General features: G+C 33.4%; 1 protein-coding gene across 1 annotated transcript in view; it reads left to right on the top strand.

Annotated features, from left to right (window-relative positions):
- LOC150104662 (uncharacterized) overlaps positions 1-19,233 on the top strand; it is a 144,059-nt gene extending 124,826 nt beyond the window's left edge. The window contains exons 7-9 of the mRNA XM_090395604.1: positions 5,176-5,268; positions 16,523-16,591; positions 19,180-19,233. Of these exons, the coding sequence (XP_090251730.1) occupies positions 5,176-5,268; positions 16,523-16,591; positions 19,180-19,233 (216 nt within the window). The remainder of the gene's footprint in view (positions 1-5,175; positions 5,269-16,522; positions 16,592-19,179) is intronic.
- The last annotated feature ends 3,145 nt before the right edge of the window (positions 19,234-22,378 follow it).

Raw genomic sequence — 22,378 nt, 5'->3', positions numbered from 1 at the left:
TGAAGAACTCACAACTGAGTTAGGCAATGCATTCCACCCATTCACCACCCTCCAAGCAAAAAATCTAGTTCTCACACCTTTGTTAGCTGCAGTTTTTCTTAATTTCCAGGGATGACTTCTGAAATATTTCTCCTGCATCAATCTTATAAAAACCTTTTAGTAATTTAAATGTTTCTGTCATATCCCCTCTTCTCTGCCTATCAACCAACCTCTGCAATCCACAAGCTCTCAATCTATCATTGCAGGGAGCATTTTTTACATCACAGACCAACTTAGTCCTATCCTCTGAACCCTCTCCACAACCTCCTCATCTCCAAGGGATCCTGGTGATCAGACCTGAGCACAGTAATCCAAATGTGAAAGTATTGATGCCTTATGAAGGGGAATAATAACCTCTTTATCTCTGGATGTTAGTGTGTTCTTCAATAACCAAGTAATCCTATGTGCAATCTTGGACACCTTAGCAATATGCCTTTTGAACTTCATCTCCCTATCCACCAACACCCCCCCCCCCCCAAGTCCCTAGCCTCATCAATCTCCTGGAGTACCATTCCATCAGTGTGGTACACAGCTGGTAATCTTTTAATCCCAAAATTCATAACTTTACACTTTTCCACATTGAACTGATATCCATTATCTTTTGCCCATTTTGCCAGCTTATTTAAATCATCCTGCAAACTCTCAACATCAGCTTAATTTTTTATTGCACTACCCAACTTTGCATCATCAGCAAACAACTGATGATGCAAAGTTATATAAAAAATATCTCCCTTCAAGCCATTTCCTATATCATTTATGTACAAATTAAACAATGGCTCAAGCACAGAGTACCTGCTTGAGCCATTGTTTAATTTGTACCTGCCTCATCCTGGACTCTACTCCTCCATACACTACTTTCTGATATCTCTCCATGAGCTATTCTTTTATCCATATTACCAGTTTAGTATCCATCCCCCATCTGCTCTAATTTGCGCAACAGTATTCCATGGGGTATCCTGTCAAAAGCCTTAGCAAAATCCAGAAGTATCACTGTGTAGCCATTCCCCTTGTCCAACTTGGATGTCATTCTATTATAAAAAGTTAATAAATTGCTAAGGCAGGATTGACCTGTAACAAAACCATGTTGGCCCCTATAGCGTATCATATTCTGATCCACCCATTCTTGAATTCTGTCCTTAACCAACTTTTCCAATACTTTTACCACCACTCCTGAGATGGTGATTGATCTGTAATTAACTACCACAGTCTTGAAGCCACCTTTATGCAAAGAAACCACTTTGCCTTCCTTCCACTCCCCTAGAGACCATACCAGAGTTCAAACTTAAGTTAAATAGCTTATTATTACTCGGCCAATATTTTGCTTTGGCATATTTGTAACAAAGAATTCTGATTTGTAGGAAAAATATACTCTGTGTGTGTGTGTGTGTGTGTGCGTGCGCATGCATATATATACAAAATATTTTTGTATTAATGTAAATAACTATTTGGGAACATTGATCAAGTGTAAACGGATAAGTATTTTAATACCGACTAGTTTTGCCAAACTTAAGCTGTTGGCATCGTCAGGGTACAAGCATTGAGGTTAAAACATATCACAAAATAGATCTTAACTGTAAATTCTAAAAATTACAGTTACAAACTAAAATATCATTGAACGTGAATAATACATGTATCGCATGTACATGCTTTACTAGTTGTTGCTAAGGAACGTTCTATAGTTAGCATTAAAGTTCATTTCTTGTGTGTTCAGAGATCTAATTTTCCATATCCCTGAAAGTATTAAACCTTGGTTCCTGTTAAGGTTATCTGTAGTGCGTGTGACTGTGGCTGCTTCTTTAAACATTCGAGGGTGGTAGTCTTCTTCTATGTAAGGGGTACAACTTTTGTCCCACTCAATGATGTGGTTTGTTATGGAGAAATGTGATGACAGGCCTGATATGTCTTGTCTGTTGTTTTTAACATAACCAATGTGTTCTTCTGTCTAATCTTGAGCTTCTCGAAGTTTGACCGATGTAACTTGAACCACACAAGCATGGGATATTATAGACTCCAGCATACTTATAGAAAGGATCAGTATCTTTTGGAGATCGTAGTAGTTTATGAATTGTTTCTATAGGTTTGAATGTCACTCTTATTTTGTGTGGTTTGAGGAGATTAGCGAGCTTGTTAGAGATACTGCTCATATACGGAATGGCGATTGTTGTAATATATTGATTGTCTTCTTGTTCTCTTTGTGTTGGCTCAGAGAAAAGGATTTTGTTGACGAGTCTTCGTGGGTAGCCATTCAAGGCGAAGTTATTAGATATCAATGTTAATTCATCTTGGAGGTCCTTTTCATCTGTTGTAATGCGGACAGCTCTTTTCTTTAGTATATGCACTATGCTGAGTTTGTGAGAAATGTGGTGTGAGGAGCTGAAACGTAGATAACATCCTGTATTCGTAGGTTTCTTGTAGTCTGATAGGTTCATAAGTCCATTAACTTGCTTCTTAATTAAAATGTCTAAGAACAGTAGTTGTTTGTCTTTTTCAAGTTCTAGAGTAAATTTAATAGAATGGTGAAAGGAGTTGATTTTATTGAGAAAATCAATTAGGTCATCTTTGTTGTGGTTCCATACAATGAAGATATGTTTATGATATGTTTTAACCTCAGTGCTTGTACCCTGATGATGCCAACAGCTTAAGTTTGGTGAAACTAGTCGGTATTAAAATACTTATCCGTTTACACTTGATCAATGTTCCCAAATAGTTATTTACATTAGTTTTGTGATCAAGAAAATACACGCTCATTATATTTTTGTATTGTTTTAAGATACTGTATTTTCAAATTGTTATTATTATGGAATTAATTTCATATAGTTTCATGTTAAGTATTATCTTTCAGAATGTTTAAGTGATAGTACAATTAGCTTTCACTATGGTGAACTCATGGGGAAACAAAGGAATAGTTTGTCACTTTTTAATTCTTCATTATAATGAATTCCTCCATAGCACAGTTGTGAAAATTATGCATCATTTGACATAGAAAACATCTTTCCAACTGAAAGGTAAGTGTTGCATAATTTTCACAACTGTGCTATGGAGGCACTGGACTTTTTTGCTGGTTTGTTTTATAGGGGAGCAGAACAGTTCACTATGACAATGGGATGTTAACTCTGTTGAAAGTTAACAGTATATAGCTGAAATTTCTATAGAGAACTAGTAATTTTATTTTTTTGACATTAAATGTAATTTTTTGTATTTCAAAAAAAGTTTCTTTTCTTTTTTATTCAAGAAATAATCAGAATACAATTTTATGCAGGCTTCCTTTGGTCGTAAACCACTACAGTGGCCTTTCTTTGGATTAACAGGTAGAGCAGCTGTGTTTATCATTGTGTGGCCATTTATTGTCTACTGGATAAGCTACAGATTTTCAAAAAAGAAAACATCTATAATCAACAAATAGATATTAGAATAAATTATTTAGAGAGCTTGCTTTTATACATATATACACAAAAATAAGTATATTTTATATACATTATATATATAAATATATATTTATCTATCTATCTATATATATATATACACATTATTTTGAATAGATTTAATATCATTATAATGGTACTTGCAAACTTTGAAGAACTGAAAAATTATAATTGCTAAGCTTTCTTAGCAACGCAGTTGTTGTTGTTTGTTTAATACTAATCAAAGAGACAGTTTTGTAAATAGTGATATTCTGCTGATTTGTTTTGAATGTTACATAATATCTCCTTTATTTTAATTTTGAATTTTCAAGATGCAAAATATTCTCTAGTCATTAATTCATCTCTCAGACTACAATATTGCAAAAACTGAAATATATGAAATGCTGGAGAAATGAATAAAGTGTTTTAAATTGTAGGTAAACCAGTTTATATTGCTGCATCAGCATTTTTAAGAGGTTTGATTAATTTTTATTTCTTGAAAAGAAAAATTTGCATGTAGTTGATTTTCTTTGATCAGTTTCAATACAGTTATATTAATGAATGTTTATGAAAATAATCAAATATTAAAAGTTTATCATTTAAAAGTTCAGCATTAGAACTATAGTAGTTTCTCAGTAGGATATTGGCTGGCAATGCTTGTGCCTTTTTATTTGGAATGACTGTGGTTTATATCATCTCTAGGATGCAATGAACATTTATAAAGGGCTCTTTAACGTAAGGTGAGTTAGCTGGGTCGCATAAAAATGTTAGGATTTTTCCTTTCTGAAAACTTTAGGTTGGCTTCAAAATAGACAAACTGCCACAGAATATGCACAATTAACAGCTTTCTAAATTTTGGAAATAGGATTAACTGCCATATCCTATCAATAATTGGGTTCAGAAAAGCAAAATTACTTGATTCTAACAGAGAATATTTGTTCTCTGTTAGAATCAAAGAACAAATAACAGTGGTTATTTGTTCTGATACAAAAATAAGAAGAAATAGATGAAATAGCAAGTTTTATTGGCATAATGAAAAACTAAATTCTAAGTGTTTCATATGTATAATACAACTTTCTGAAGTATGTTTCTTAGTAAGTTCTGATTTTTCCTTCCTTCATACATTTGTTTCCTTCTTTTAGCTGATTCTTTTTTGTTTCACTTTCATTTAGAGGATTTTTTTACTGCACATATTTCTGCTCCTATTCAGTTATAACAATTTATTGAGATTGTATGAATCTTAAAGTTTGCATAGCTGTTATTTTTAGAGTTTTACTTTAGTAAGCTTAAAGTTGTTGGAGCAGTCCCTTAGTTTTGAATCCCTCTAACCTTGTAAGAATTTTTGAGAAGATCAGTAATGAAATACATACTTTTTGATTAAGCTCAGTTGTAGTTCATGATTAGAATTTCAAATTATGTTCATTTAGAACATAATTTGAAATTCTAGCAAGACGAGATTTTTTAATATCACTTTGAGATTAGATATTAAAAATCTATATAGCAAAGAGAAATTGTTGAAATTTTCACATTTTCTGCTATCTGATGAGAATTTCTTCCAGCCAGCATGCTGTCATACTGCTGGCTTGTCATACATTCTTACAGGTTGTTTTCTAAATCCATAATTCTGGATTCATTGTCTTTATTTTTTTTCATATTATTTCTGTTTCATTCTTACGATTTCATCTTGTTCATGTATTTGTTATTATATTATTTCAAATTTAATACCTGTTTTCAGCACCATTTGATAAATGGTGCTGAAAACTTTGTTACTGAATGTAACAAATTTGTTACTGAATATAACATCGTCTTCATCTCCAGAAAAATACAGGTACATCTTAAAACTTCATACTCCTTTTAAATATATAAAATATAATTTTATGACTTTGTTTTTTGATAATTTATACTTATTACAGGGGTTTTTAAAAACATGGTGTACTATTTTGATATATAAGTCAAGCACTAGCACTTGACTATGCTTCAAAGTTTCAGAAAAAAAAAGAGGCTTGAAGTAGCTTAAAGTGTTGTCTCTAGAACAGGGTTTCCAGATTATCTTACCCTTGGCCTAACCACAGTACTAACAGTGATAAATTTGCAATCTTTTGTGGTGAGAGATGCTAATTGTTGATGTATCTCTGCTCATAACCATTTGATTCTTAAAAGTACTTTCTTTTGCTACCATCCTGGCACTAGGTAATGAGTCATGCATATTTTGTGCATTTTAGTCAGCTTTTTTTGTATATGGAGCATTATCAAAGGCATTTCCAGAAATTGCAGTTCATTACCATGATTGTCCTTTCCTTCATGGTTACACGGTGATCAGAATTCATTGTAAAAATTACAGAAACAACTACCATGTTAGAGGAAAAAAATTTCAGTTTAATATAAACCAAAATACTTGCTCAACGTTTTGAACATCACACACACACACATATATATATGTGTGTGTGTGTGTGTATGCTCCAGATAATAACCTTAATGTAAAGGTCGAAACGTTGAGTGATTATTTTGGTTTATATTAAATTGAAGTTTTTTTTCTCTAACACAGTAGTTGTTTTCATAATTTTTACAATGAATTACTATGATCTGTTTCCTTCATCTCTTCATAAAAATAAGAGTAACCATAGTTTTTAAAATTCATCTTCCTTTAATGAAACTATGATGATCCCTATCAAGGATATTTTGGATACAATTCCTATGTAATTTTTCCATCACTGTAATTCTCCATTTTATGCAGTGAGCCATTCATGTGAATTGGAACCATTGCGAACTTCCAGTTTTGAACTGTTTTTCAATCTACTGAAAATGAAGGTGGATTGATGAACAACCCTGATATACATCTGCTCACTAACAAATGATTTAAAACATCAGTAGTTTCCTCTCCATACATTGTTGTTAGGTAAATCTTTCTCCTCAGCAGTATTTCATCTGACTGTTTACATGTACAGTAGTCCCCTCCCCTTATCCATGGGGAATATGTTCCAAGACCCCCATTGGATTCCTGAAACCGTGGATAGTACTGAATCCTATATATACTATGTGTTTTCCTACACATACATACCTATTATAAAGTTTAATTTATTAGACACAGTAAGAGATTAACAACAATAACTGATAATAAAATAGAACAGTTATAACAATATAAAAGTTATGTGAATGTGATGGCCTCTCTCTCTCAAAATACCTTATTGTACTGTACCCACTCTTCTTCTTCTTGTGATGATGTGAGATGATACAGTGCCTACATGACGAGATGAAGTGAGGTGAATGATGTAGCATTAAGCTACTATTGATCTTTTAAAGATACATCAGAAGGAGATTCATCAAGCCATGATGATGTCAATGGTTGTATGTCAGAAGCAGACGATGTCGATGGTTGAAGATCCTAAATAGTCAAAGTTTTTTTTTTGCCGAAAACTTTTGGAAGAACATTGTAATCAGAAATTGTTGTCTCTTTCTTTTTAACTCATCAAAGTCTTGCAGCAGAAGTTGTAATCCTTTGGTGATCACACAGGTGACTTTAATGCTATGTTCCATCTGAGGATTGTATTTGATAATTTTGTCCTTTAAGCAAAGGTTGGTCGATTGGTAGAGCCTCTGCTACTAATGGCTCTCAAAAAGTTAAGCTAGTTTGAGTGCGGTTAGTAGTTGGAAGGGATTCAATCATTTGATGCTGTTGGCACACTCCCTCAATGAGTCTTTGGACTCCCTGGAGGTGTCACATAATAATAATAATAATAATAATGTCTGTGCAATTTGAAATACTTTGGCAAATTTCAATAATGTCCACATTGCTGGTTCTGCTTCAGTTTCTTTTTCGTTTTCCTCTGTACATGACTGAGCAAGTTTTTCCAATTTCTAATTTGTTAACACTTCTCAATGGTCTTCAGTATGTTCTTCCACCTCTTCATCAAGCATGTCGGCAAATCCTTCTCCACCAACTTGTCATGCTGCATGTACAATTTTCCTAACTTCTCCATCGATCCTCAGGAAGCCTTAAAAATCATTCATGGCTTCACTCCATAAGTTCCATAAGTTTCTGGTTTTAATTCATCAGTTGCAGCTTTGATGAATGTTATTGCATCAGCAATAGTGAATGATTTCAAGCACTGCATTATGTCCAGATTAGGGTCTGCATCAATTAATGATTGAATGCAATCAAATACCAGGCTGGTGTATGTGGCCTTGAAAAACCGAATGATGCCCTGATCAAGGGTGTGAAGCAATGAAGTTATATTTGGAGGTAAAAATACAACCTTGACATTTTCATTTTCATAGTAAACAGATTCAGGATGGCCAGGTGCATTTTCTATTAGGACTTTAAGTTCCAACCCTTCTTCATCCAAGTATTTTTTCATAAAACAAGATGGCTGTCACCTATTCTTTCTGATCATGTTGCCAGAACATGGGCGGGTAGTTTTTGTTTTTGAGAGCACTTGGGGTTCTTCACTCTGTACACCACACCTGGCTTTATCATATGCCCTGCAGCTTTGCCACATAGTACCAGAGTTAATCTATCCTTTTATGTTTTAAATTATAAAAGTGCCTCCTTAGCACTTTTATAATTGTAGGTTCTATTGAGCATCTGCTTCCAGATGAGCCTGGTTTCATCGCAATTGAAGACTTGCTTTTGATGGTATCATGGTATCCTTTCTCTTTAATCAACTTCTTCAACTCTGCCATGAATGTGGCAGCAGCCTCTCCAGTAATTTTTGTATTTTTCAGTCCAAACCTATTCCTGAGTCTGTGTAACCATCCCTTACTTGCAGTAAATGGCTTGGTGTCACTCGTTTCAGGGGATCCCTTACTGAGGTCTTTGTATAGGCTCATTGCCTTCTGGCACAACATGTTGCTGTCAGTCAGAATATGTTTTTTGTTCATGTCTTCCACCCATAAATTTAATGCCTTTTCCATCTTAACTGAGTACTTATCACAAACTGTGGCCGTAACTTTGGCAGTTTGAGGTGCGACAGCAAAACTAGCGTGAATTTCTTTTTCCTTCTTCACAATTTCACAGATAGAAGATTCATTCCTTCTGTAGATCTTAGCAACCTCAGCACATGATTTTTTTTCTTTCCTCATGAAGTTGAGAACTTTTACTTTTTCACTTAAAGGAAGCACTTTATAGCTTCTCTTTGGCATATCTGAATTCCCAGCATCACTACTCTTGTGCTCTGAGGCCATTATCAAGCGAAATAAGGGTTACTTCAACACAAGCACTGCGATAGTGCAACAGTCTATCTGGTAATTAAGATGACTACTAAGTGACTAACGGGCAATTAGTATACAATACAGTGTGGATATGAACAAAGGGATGATTCATGTCCCTGGGTGGGATGGCATGAGATTTCATCATGCTACTCAGAACAGCATGCAATTTAAACTTGTGAATTGTTTATTTCTGGAATTTTCCATTTAATATTTTCAGACTGGGGTTGACTGTGAATAAGGTGTGTGTGTGTGGGGGGGGGCTACTGTGTACTTGCAAAACACTTATTCAGTTCTTCTGCAGTCATGGTTGACTCATTCAAAATTGTTTCCAAGAAGTTGGTTATGTTTGATTCATTTCTGACTCAAACTGAATCCATACTCCTTTCTGCCTATCTAAAAGAACATTTTGAATTAATCTTAATGTTGCTAGATAACTCTAACTGAAATTCTTGTTTGCAGTCTTTAATTAACACTTTAATTAAAGTGTTAATTAAAGACTGGTCTTGTTGGCCAAGTGGATAGCATCTTGGTTCTCCAACCTAACTTAGCAGGATTGCAACCTAACAGTGGGTTGCAATCCTGCAGGCATGGATGTTTGTGAAAATTTTAGGTGATTAATGATGTCTAGTCTGAAAACACCATCCTGCTTTTTAGATACCTGAAATGGTTTGGAAAAAAATTTGTTTGTTCTTTAAATTACAGTTTCTGGAATATGATTCTTAGCATACCTATTGCACATTTGCATGATAGATTTACATCCTTTTGAGTCAGATGCATATATAAAAAAGACTCCACATGTATTATGAAATTTACTATTATGAAATATAAACTGTAAAATCATTCACTAATCCTTCTTTAATGTTACCCATTAAATATACCCATCATTTCCATTGCCTGATAGAGTGGTGAGAGCGAGAATGGTCAGTGAGTTTAAGGAGTGGTATGATAGACTTTGTGTTTCTTAGGAAAGACCTCTCGCGGTGAATCTTTTGACTTCATGGAGGCCTGAATAATAATAATAATAATAATAATTAATAGAAATGATGGGTATATATATTCAGCAAGAGTTTGATTAATAAAACTTTGCCTTAGCAAAGATTTGCTCTGTAGTTCAATGAGATCATGCCTCTTCTTATCAGCATCATCCATCAAATCTAAATTGGTTTGATTTGCAGATGTATGACTTGACAAGCTGGCTGTAAATGAAACAATGTTTATGCCTCCTCCATCACCATGTTGTTCAATTAAAATTAGTATTTTTGGAAAGGTGGATTTATTGTAACAATATACATAACAGGTTCTTCACACTTCCCCTAGACTTGGTCTGTACCTCCTGAAGGGAGGGAGGTACACCTCACAGTTTTGGAAACTGTGAGGTGTACCACTTTTTCTGTTTAATTTCTTATCCATAACTATAAAAATAAAAATTACAGATTTTAACCTTAATATAAATACAGTACTGTCTTAATATGCTAATTACAATCTGACCTGTCCATCCAATCCTCCTTTATATGTTGGAGCAAACTCAATTTTTCTGATATAATATAAACAAAACTTACAGAACTCTTTTCTTGCTTCCTATTGAATAACATGTGAAAAAAAAAAGTACAATTCCAATCATGTTTATAGAATTGCAGTTCATAATCTGGAAATTGATCAAAGTGTATAGCTTTATTTACATATATTTATTATAATCTCAGTGTTGAGATACTAGCGCTCAAAAGTATACATGGCATTCTGATATATCTTTCTCAAAAAAAAAAATGTGGATTATGATCAGAAAATTCTTTAATAAAAATGAAGTAATCAGAGAGCTGAAGTAATGACTAAAACTTAAAACAAATAATCGAATTCCTTTCTTTTTTTTGGGGGGGGGGGGGGGGGCGACAGTACAAAGTTACAAATCTAGAAGTCTAGAAATTTTAAAAATAAATTGATTAAAATTGAAATAATCATTACCATAACAAAGATTTGGTTTGATTGCAATTAGACCCAAAACAAATAAGGTGAGACCAGTATATTATATCCATTAACTGCATGTGTTTTTTGGTTGATTTGCTTGTTTTGCAGAATGAAAAACCATGCCACTGCCATAATCAAACTAACCAACTTGCCTTCATTTGAAATGTCTTATAAAGATTCCTCACATATAGATGCGATTCAGACCTGGGCCTTATACAACTGAAGGAAAATTTCACTACTTCCTTGTGACTGCATTCCAGAGGTACTCTTTAATAAGTTCATCCATTTTCTTATGAATCATCTGCTGTATGGCTCTTGATGTTAAAAAGAATAAGTAATGTTCCAGTAATATATGCACTGCAAGCAATTATTCCTAATTAAAGTAATACAGAGAAAAAACATAATTTATACAATATCATCATCATCATCATCAAATTCCTGCCATGTACCCTCAAAGGGTGTACAGGATATGACAGTACTAAATGAAAAAATTACATCATTACTAACTTCCTATCTACAATTTTCCTCCAAATCAGTCTGTTACTTGTCAAGTCTTATATTTCTATCGTCTAAGGCACTTTGTACCGTATCAATCCACCTATATCTTGGTCTTCCTCTGGGTCGTTTCCTGCCAACCTGGCAGAGAACACTTGTTTTGCTAATCTTTCCTCGTCCATTCTGTTTAAATGACCATACCACCTGAGATTAGCTCTGCTAACGCATTCCTGGATGCTGACAATGTCAAGTTCTTTCCTAATATCCTCATTTTTAATATGATATTGCCATTGATGCCATCTGTTCACGCCTCTAATCTTTCTCAGGACTCTCATATCTGCGGTCTCTAGTCTTTGGTCAAGTGTTTTACTTCTGACCCAGCTCTCAGATCCATAAGTTAAAACTGGTTTGAAAACTGTCTTGTATATATACAGCTAATTTAGTGTTCCGACTAATTTCTCTCTTATTCCATATGAATTTATTCAATTGACTTTCCACCATACCAGCTTTGCTGATTCTGTTGTCTATTTCTATATTTAATTTACCATCTTAAGTAAAAATCGTGCCTAAGTAGCTGAAATGTTTTACTTGTTCCACAGGTTCTCCATTCACAACACAGTTGACATTTTCAATGATTCTGCCTATTTTCATTGTCTTTGTCTTTTTATTGCTGACTTTCATACCATATCTATTACAACAGCAATTAAATTTAGTCAGAGAATCTTGCAGACTTGTAGCGGATTTATTTAGAAGTATAACATCATCCTCATAAAGCAAAGAGCTGACATTAACATCTCCAATTTTGATACCAGGTTTAATGCCACTTTCCTTCATAATGTGATCCATATAGATAATGAATAACAGAGGGGATAATGTACATCCTTGTCTCACACCAGATTTAACATTAAACCATCTTCCTGTACTTCCTTCAATTCTAACTACTGACTTACAACTCAAATAAAGACTAAGTATTGCTTGATATAATGCCCCATTGACACCATATAACTGCAGCGTATTGAATAGCTTCTCTCTTGGCACCTTGTCATATGCCTTTTCCAAATCGACAAAACTTAAATACAGATCTTTGTTATATTCCCATGCTTTCTCGACTATTTGTCGTAAAGTGAAGATCTGATCCTGACAGCCTCTGTTTGGCCTGAATCCAGCTTGTTCTTCACCAAGCTTTTCTTCCACAATTCTTCTCAACCGTTTCTCAAGTATACTTGCATAGATCTTGCTAGGAACACTCAGTAGGGAAATACCTCTGTAATTCTCACATTCAGTTTTATTTCCCTTTTTATATATGGATACTATGAGAGCTCTACTCCAATCATCGGGAATTCGTCCCTCTGTCCAGGCTTTCTGAACTATGCAGTGCAGCCACTGTAAGACTCTTATACCACCATACTTCAGCATTTCTGGTCGAATATCATCTACTCCTGCTGCCTTTCCACATTTCAAGACTTTGATGGCTTTTTCTACTTCAAGTATGGATATGTATTCCTGACTGCATGCCTGGTCAGTGTTTTTTTATCACTGTGCTGTCATCACTGCTTGTTTCATTTAGCAGTTGTTCAAAGTAATTACTCCATACTTCAAGGATATCTTTTTCTACCGTTTTCATGTCACCTTTATCATCTCTAACTCCTTTTACAGCACTCTTTCCTCCATTCCTAAGCTTCTTCAACAACCTCCAGAATATTTTGCCACCTTCTTGATATTTATTTTCAATGTTCTTGCGAAAGTCCTCCCATGACTTTTGTTTAGCTAGTTTTACACAGTGTTTAGCTTTCTTACATTTGTCGCTGTATTCTGCAAGAGTAAAAGCTGACTTATTTGCCAGGAACTTTTGATATGCTTTCTTCTTTTCCTTCACTGCCTCTTTAACTTCCTGTGTCCACCAGGGAGTTCTGATTTTTTTATCCTTGCACACAATCTCACCACATGCCTCTCTGGCAGAATCAATCAATGTTTTCTTCAGAGTTTGCCACTGAATCTCCAAGGTTTGATTCCTGTTCTCAAACTCTTTCATTTTCTTTTCAATAATCTTTCTGTATTTTAGTCTACAGTTCACATCTGAGAGCTGCTCAACTTTTATTCGCTTTAAAACTTTCTGACATGTTATTCTTTTCAATATGAAATTCAATTTTATCCTGCTCAAGACTAAATAGTGATCACTTCCAATTTCAAATCCTCTGTATACTCTGGTGTCCTGCACCAGGGAGAAAACATCACTATCAACAATAACATAGTCAATGAGACTTTTCTTATTCCTAGCCTCTTCTCTCCATGTGAATTTTTGCACATTTTTATGTTGGAACATGGTGTTAGTAATAACCAGTCCATGTCCTGAGCAGAAATGCAATAGATATTTGCCATTATTATTAGCTTTGCTCTTTTCTCCAAATTTTCCCAAAATATTTTTGTATGTCTCACAATCATTTCCTACTCTGCTATTTAGATCCCCAACAAGGACCAACTTTTCCTTTTTCATTGTGTCAGTTGCTTTTTCTAAAGCGTCAAAAAATTCCTCTACTTCTACCTTAGTAGAACCTTCTGTGGGACCATAGGCACAAATAAGTCTCATTGTCCATTTCCCCATTCTCATATTTGCCCACATTACTCTACTTGAGACTGACTGCCATTCAAGAAGATTAGCCTCGTATTTTGTGTTGAATACTATGGCTACTCCTTCTTTTCCTTGATTGTCATTGCCTGAATATAACATTTTGTATTTATTGCTCAGAAAGATCTCACCAGTTTTTGTCTTTTTTGTTTCAGTCGATTATGTCTATTATGTCGATCTGGTACTTATCTAATTCCTCAGCTAGCTTCATTTCTTTGCCATTCAAGCTTCTTATGTTGATAGTACCAATCTTTAACTCTGGTCATGTTGAGTTGGGGTTTGTTTTCAGATTTGTTCCAGTAGCTGACTTTTCGCTGTTCGCCCTGGTTCCCTGGCGAAAACAACGGGGGCCTTGTTTAACCAGGCGACGCCCCAGCCGGCATGAAATTTTGTCATGTTGTACCATCATTTTTTTATTTTGGTTTAACCAATAATAATACAATTTGGTGGGCTAAATCCCAAATTTCCATCCCATCCTCGTTCGTTCAGTATCAAAGTAGATACCCAACAGGGTGCACCACGAGAAGGTGAGGATTGGACATTAGGTCAGAAGCCCTGGTCGGTTCTCCGCATTCCTTGAAAGGCTATGTGGAGGTCTCCTCTCAGTTATACAGCTTTGACCATGTTGCATTTTCTACATCACAGTTAACCAATTAATGATAAAATTAGTAGCACAGATATAAATACTAAAACTGGTTATGGCTTCTGAATGAGTAGTACATGCCAAATGCAATCACTGCCAATATATCAGTACTTCAAAAAAAGAAGAAAAAAAAATTATCGTGATGACATCTGTTGCATTGTCAGATGTATTACTGTATCTCTGTGAGTTAGGCTGTAGTTACATCAGTTCCAATTTCCAAATATGATGCATTCTTGCTTTAGGTGGATCTGATATAACTTCTTTTAAGTAACAGGAAATTTGTACTGATTCACATCAGGGTTTCAATAAGTAAATATATAGCTTTTTTAAAGAGAGGGTGATAGGTACTTCACACCTCCTGTTTAAATATATACTGTCCAAAAGCTGAAGATAGTTTTGAACAAAAGTGGCAAGATCCACACCCAGGAACAGACAAACTAAATGAGAAAAGACATGTCATTAATAAAATTAATACATTTACCTCAAGGTTGACTTGAGATAATACTTAAAAAAACAGCACCCCAAAACTGAGTCTCTCTCTCTCTCACACACAGCCTCTTTTTATTATTGCATGGCACCTCCAGCGAGTCCGAGGACTCGTCGAGGGAGGGCACCTATTCCACAGCTCTCCATCGAGACCACTCAAATCCACCAACTACAACTATACCAACGCCATCTATTGCCCATATTCACGCCATCATCACCACTAACATTTTCACAGAAAATCACAAACATCCATGCCCACAGTGGGATTCAAACCCACAGCCTTTTGGCTGGAGAGCTGATACACTAACCACTCGGCCATCTAGGCCGGCACACAGTTGCAAGCAATTCCAGATTTGGTACTTTGTACTGTATACCAAAAAACTGAGGAAGCACAAAAAATTTGCAGATATTATGGTTAATATTGCTTTTCAAATTTAGTATTATTTGTAAGTTATCAATTATCCTAATAGTATTATAATTATAGGATAATAACATACCTAATATTTGAAAATTAGACGAAAAAATGTTCAAACTCATTGTTATTGTATTATAGTTTTGTTATGATGAATTTTATGTGATAATTATTAGAAAATAATATTATGCAAATGCTCAATAAGTTAGATAATATACAAAGATTAATCATTATAACTTACATTAATATCCTTTTATGATTTGTTGTATTCAACTTAATTCTGTACAAGTAGTCTTAATTATTTAAGAAAATCTACCATATCCTTCAAAGATCCACAAGTAAATGATGATTACAATCATTGTGAATGTGAATGACTGTAATAATTGTTTAAGTAGGTAAACATTATTATTGAAAGTGCAAAAATTAAAACAAAATATTTAATGTGTTTTGATACTCTTCTTCTTCACTGTAATAAAATAATTACTAAAATGCTTCTTAAAATTAAAACTTTACACTTCAAAAATTAATTGTTTATTGCACATATTTCATATGTAATTTTGAAAAACAAAAGAAATTTTTGTTACCAAAATCAGATCCTTATTTTATTTGGTTAACTTGAAATAACATCACACATCTTTTGGTGCAAATATTGCTCTTTTCAGTTAAAGATATGATTAACAGGTTTGTATGATTCACTGCTAACTTTTTTTTTTTTAATACATGAATCCCACCTATGAAAGTTCATAAATCTGTTGAACATTGGCATTTGAGTGGGCTAAGCATTAATTAATCGAAAAATCCTGCTTTATAATAGAGACCAAACATAAAACTTTTTTCAGGCTACTTCAGGCCTTCCACTAAATGGGTTGATCTCACACTGGGTAGTGAAATTCATCCCCCTCTAAAGATATTAACAAATATTTATGCCCGCATTGGATTTGAATCCATAGCCTGTGGTGGGGATTGGAATATCCATTTGGCCAATCAGGGTATTAAGTTTCAGAAATGGAAAGCTTTATTTGTTGTTGTGTATTTTTGTTTATGTTGTCATACAAATTTAGTAACTTTCATTCAAGCCTTTACACTTTACACTATTCATATGTTATTATGAAGGTAGTGCATAATGCATCCAAGAAGTATGTTTTTACTCTTTGTTTAATGGGAAATTGGTATGCTAAAATTAGATACAGAGATTCATATGTTATAACAGTTAAGTTTACTTTTGTATATATTTTGATCTTTGTTTTCAGGTTGCTGTCAAAGTTTATAATGACATTAAATTAGATGATTTAAAAGATATAAAAGAAGTTACCATAACAGTATGCCAATTCATACACTGAATGGCATAGTATTAAGTACCATTAGAGTCCAGTAAACAATGAATACACTGATAAACACATTTTGAAACATAGTAGATATAAAAAGTTTTTGAAAGTGAACAGCATATATTTCAGACTAAAAAGGACAGTCCATCTTCCATATAATAAGTAATCAAGCAATTCAAGCAAAGCAGAATACAGTGTAAATTATAATGGCCAAAAAATTATATTCTTGTTTTAATCTTTTATTCAAGCATTATCTTCACAACTAAGCTACTTGTATATGCAATGTGCAGACTTTGTTTGCATGTAATTGCATATAAATTGTATATAATATAATACAGTTGATTAGGATTCTCAGCCTAAGATTTTCAACTGTATTTAGAGTGTGTCTGTGTAAACAAATAAAATGCCGTTATTCTGGTTTCATTATTATTATTATTATACGAGCACCTCCATGGAGTTTGAAGACTCATTGCGGGAGACCCAATTTATCCAAACAATCTATCATACCTCTCCTTGAACCCATTAATAGAAAAAGCATTCACAACTGATTCTGGCAACCCATTCCATTCCACTTATTCATCATTCTCCAAGCCAAAAATCTAGTCCTCGCACCCCTACTTGACCACGCCTTTATTCAATTTCCAGGGATGACTCCTTGTTCTGGTCATCTAAATGCTGAAACATTTCCTCTGCATCTATTCTATAAAATCCTTTAAGCAACTTAAATGTTTCTATCATATCCCCTCTTTTTCTCCTATCACCCAAATTCTGCAATCCACACACCTTCAATTTATCCTCATAGGGCACATTCCACAGGCCACTTACTATCTTGGTCAATCACCTCTGAATCCTCTCCACTGTTTCCACATCCACAAGAAACCCAGGGGACCAGACTTGTGCACAGTAATCTAGATATGGGCATATCAAGTCCTTATAAAGAGGAATTACAACTTCCTTATCTCTACTTGTTAATGTGTTCTTCACTAGCCAAGTAATCTTATGTGTCACCTTAGCAACATGTCCTCTAAACTTTAACTCTTTGTCTACCACCACCCCTAAATCCCTAGCTTCATCTATTTTCTGGAGTACAGTGCCATCAGTGTGATAAATAGCTTGTAATCTATTTATTCCAAAGTGCATAACTTTACATTTCTCAACATTAAACTGACACCCATAACTTTTGCCCATACTGACAGCCTATTAAAATCATCCAATAAGCTTTCCAGATTGCCTTGATTAACAATTACTCTACCTAATTTTGCATCATCAGCAAACAACTGAATACTTCCTTTCAGGTTATTTCCTATATCATTTATTTATAAATTAAACAGCAATGGTTCCAGCACTGAACTTTGTGGCACACCACTAGTCACCTGCTTTTTCCTTGATTCTTCCCTTCCATATGCCACTTTTTGATATCTGACCAGCAGCCACCCCTCTTATCCACTTAACCAGTGTAATATCCATCCCCCATTTGTTCTAATTTGCATAGCAGTGTTTCATGTGGTATTCTGTCAAATACCTTTGCAAAATCCAACAAAATCATCATGTAGCAATTTCCTTTATCCAACTCAACTGTTACTCTATTATAAAAACTTAGTAAATTAAGTAAATTACTAAGGCATGACCGACCCTTCACAAAGCCATGCTGACCCTCATACAGTATCATATTTTTATCTACCCATTCTTGAATTCTCTTTTTTGCCAATTTTTCTAATACTTTCACCACTATGCCTGAGATACTGATTGCTCTATAATTTGCTACTATAGTCTTAGAACCTCCCTTATGCAAAGGAATAATTTTGCCCTCTTTCCACTCCCTCGGAACTCTACCAGAGCAGAGATTCTGCAATATCTCATTACAGTTAATCTTCTAGTCCTTCTTCCTCTTACTTGCCATTTAGTGAAAGGATTCTTTGGAATTTCCTTTGGCCTGCTTGACTAGATTCTTCTAATAATCAGATTTTGCCTTCCTGGCCATGATGGTCACCTTTCTTGCCTGAGCCTTGTACTGTTCGTGAGTTCACTGGTCACCTTTCTTTTTATATACCCTCCACAGCATTTTTTTCTTCTGCAGCTCATGCTTAATGATATTACTTGTCCAACAAACTCAGAGATTCAAAGTCATCTTGAGTTCAAATGAAAATTCTTACAGACTGAGTTTGTGTATTTATCAGTGTAAGTTAGGTTCAGAGATGTTCAAATCATGTCTTGATTTATTTTCAAACTCTGCCTTGAAAGTTGCAACAGCTACAAAATGACAATTATGGAACAATTTATTTTGCATTATTGATTACTAATTCATAATAAAATAGCCAAAAATCCTATGAAAAGCATCCATATCTGCTAAGTAAAATTCTTACTTAGCAGATATTTACTTAGCAGATTAATTTGATGTTTTTGGAATTGCAGTGTTTTTGGAATAAATCTGAAATGACATTTATAATGTCATTTCAGATTTATGATTATTTAGAATAATCTAAATTAATTTTATTTGCAAAAGAAAAAAAAAGTCATTTTTAAAAGCTATACTAAATATTGTTTGATTTATTTGATTAAGTTTTTATATTCCATCTTTTAAGTTTAAGGCTAACATGGTTGTGTACAACCATGATGATCCTGAAAACAAAGTTTGAAATAGTGTGTAAAATAAGCCTTATTTGTTATTGTATACAAATCTCCATGTATCACTTAAGTCTTTATTTACATGTTAATTTTTAGGGCTATTTCTGCCTATTTTTGTTTAGGAGTATCTGTTTTTATAATGTCATTGACTTTTTACTCAATTTTTAAATTAATTTTTTACTCACTTTTAAAGACAGATACATGAAGAATATATGGGAAGAATAATTTTGGACATACCTTTGTAGGGCGTTCCTGGTTGTCTTCTTATTGAGTGGCATCTGGTATATATCGATATACATTTGTATTACTGCTGAAGTATGGCTGAAGGGAAAAAAGGCAGGAGGGAAGGGATTTGGAAATGTGGAGATAGAGAGATGTGGGAGAATTGCGGGTGAGGCAAGGGGTATGTGAATTTTAAAACCTGGGTTTTAAGGGTGGACTGAGAATTCTTTGGGAAGAAGGTGAAAGATAGAAATTTTTGGGGAAAGGAGAAGGATAGAATATAATATAACTAGATTAGGGGTAGGAGTTTATGCTAGATGCCGCTCAATAAGAAGACAACTAGGAACATCCTACAAAGGTATGTCCAAAATTATTCTTCCCATATATTCTTCATGTATCTGTCTTTAAAACATCAGTAATGCCATAAAAATTGAGTAAAAAGCCAATGACATTATAAAAAGGAGTATTCCTAAACCAAAATAGGCAAAAATAGTCATAAAAATTAATATTTATTTAGAGGAGTAACATGGAAATTTTTCAAGAAAATAATACCTTTATTGACATATTTTTTGTATGCATTGCCAGTGTAATTCCTAATGTTAACTGTGGGAATACGTTTCAGTAGTAATGATGGACTGTTTTATTGTTTTCTTCAGAACACACTTTCGATCATTTCCTACAGTTGCATTTCACAAATTGTAGCATGTATTGTTAATCAATAGTTCACATTGACATGACTCACACAACAATTTACTTTTGTTTCTTTGTAGTTTTATACGTGATTTATCTTGTGCTACTGAATTAATGTTTGATAATCACTCTGTAGTTAACTGGTTTTTTTATTCTTTCTTAATGCTGTGCAGTTTGGCAAAACAACTTCATTGCTTAGTATAAATATTTAATATTACTTAATATAAATGTCAAAGTAACAGAACAATAAAAAAAACTACTCAAAATGAGAAAGGTTAGTTGTGCATGATATAACATGACTACCATGTTTTATTGTTTTTTAATTTTATCTGTATAGCACAGACACTGTTTCATTATTGTATTTGAAGGCATAAATTTCCATGGCTATTTGAACTATTTGAACTTGCATGAATGTTTCAGGACGATACATTAGTTAATTAAAATGTGCTATAAATGTTAATATGAAGTAATCTGAATTACTTTATTTGATTCTGGAGCCATTTTTATGCCTTCAGTTATACTGCAGTTAAAATCAGTGGTATATACATATTTTTTTAAATCATTGTGGACTTCTATTATAATGGACTGGTACTGTTTATTAAGTATCCATCCACATTGTAGTGTTTAATTTAACATGACTGTAGTAATGATATTCATATTTTTTAATTATGTATGAATCCTATTTTTGCATCTTATTTTGTGTGAATATATTTCAAGATTTTTTTTTTTTTTATATTGAAATAGAAGAATTTTATTATACATTCCACACAGGTCTTTTCTGATGCCACTCTTTTAGAAAATGTATACATTCTTTCTGATTATTTAGATCAGGTGAAAATCCAAATTGAAATTTTTTTTGTGTGTGTATAATAATAAGAGAAATGGTTGTTTAGTGTGGCTTGTTTAAAATATATCATTATTTTTATATTATGGACCAAAATATTTTTATATATTTTTATTGTTACCTTAACCACATACATTTGTGGCAAATATAGTAGAAAATCATATTTCTCCTAGAATTGTATTATTATATACTCCTTTCCCAGTATGCTTTATTTCTTAAAATAAATTAAAATGTTCAATAAGATCAACCAAATATACTGTATCCTTCAGATTTTATTTATGTTTATTGAATTAATGTAAGTATTATATTTGTATATATACTTCTTCATGTATCCTAAGTTGTAAATGCTATATTTTGTTCCTAACATACAGTTAATTTTCATTGCCTTAGAGTAGGTGAATGTGGACACATTGAATGGGTTTAAGGCATGGCATGATGAGCTTTGTGTGATATTGTCTATTTCCTGTGAGTCTTTGACTACATGGAGATATGACATTTTCTTGCTGTCAATGAATAATTATGCTTTCAAATAAGATAATGGTCAAGTTGGAGCAAATATATTAACATTCAGTATTAAAAATTCTGCAACTGTTAAGTGAAATAGATATTTTAAGCATTTAAATAGTATTCTTAAATTTCAGATGAATGTTCAAATTTCAGATTCTTAAATTTCAAAAATATGTTTTGTTAACAAATGTTATTGTTTTACATCTCTTGAATGTTCTTGTAGTTATTGAAAAGGCTTAGATACACTAATAATTGTTGAGATTGTTAGTTCTTTATGTTGTTATCCTAAAACTGTGTAGCTAATGTTATCATCACACTGATTATTGGCATTTATATTTACAAATTGTTAAGGATGCCAAGTGTAGGGCTGTCATAACCAGCTTAAGTAACTAAGGTGCTTTGGAGGGCAGCAAAATTGTATCTCAGAATACTTTTTTTTTAAACATATTTTCTTAAATTTAGGAGCAGCAAAATAGTGCCTGCCTGGGGACTGCATATATCCTAACAGTGCTCCTGGTTAGATGAAATTACAAATAATAGTGTAAACCACATAAAGTGTTTTATGTTAGCAGACTAAAAAGATAATAATCTTGAGCACAAGCAGTTTGCATGTTTTTTGTTTGTATTTTTTTTACGGTTAGATGATTTCAATAGTTATATATAATGTATCCTTAAGAATGTTTCATGTACCTAATCTAAATTATAACTATCATAATATTAAATACTAAATGGAACTGCTCCTGTACTAATATGAGGATTCTCGCCCTCTTAGGTTTCTTCCTGGTCTCTTATGAGCCCAGGAAGAAATTAACTGTTATTAACTGACCTGTTAGCTGTTTCAAACTAACAGTTTGAAACTGCTAATAGACGAGTAAATCAATGCACTAATAAAA

Source organism: Typopeltis vanoorti, chromosome 7, assembly GCF_054136105.1.
Source record: "Typopeltis vanoorti isolate ZY-2024b chromosome 7, IOZ_Tvanoo_1.0, whole genome shotgun sequence".
Lineage (NCBI taxonomy): Eukaryota > Metazoa > Arthropoda > Arachnida > Uropygi > Thelyphonidae > Typopeltis > Typopeltis vanoorti.
The sequence above is the reverse complement of the archived record's forward strand: the minus strand, read 5'-3'. Positions and strand labels throughout refer to the sequence as shown.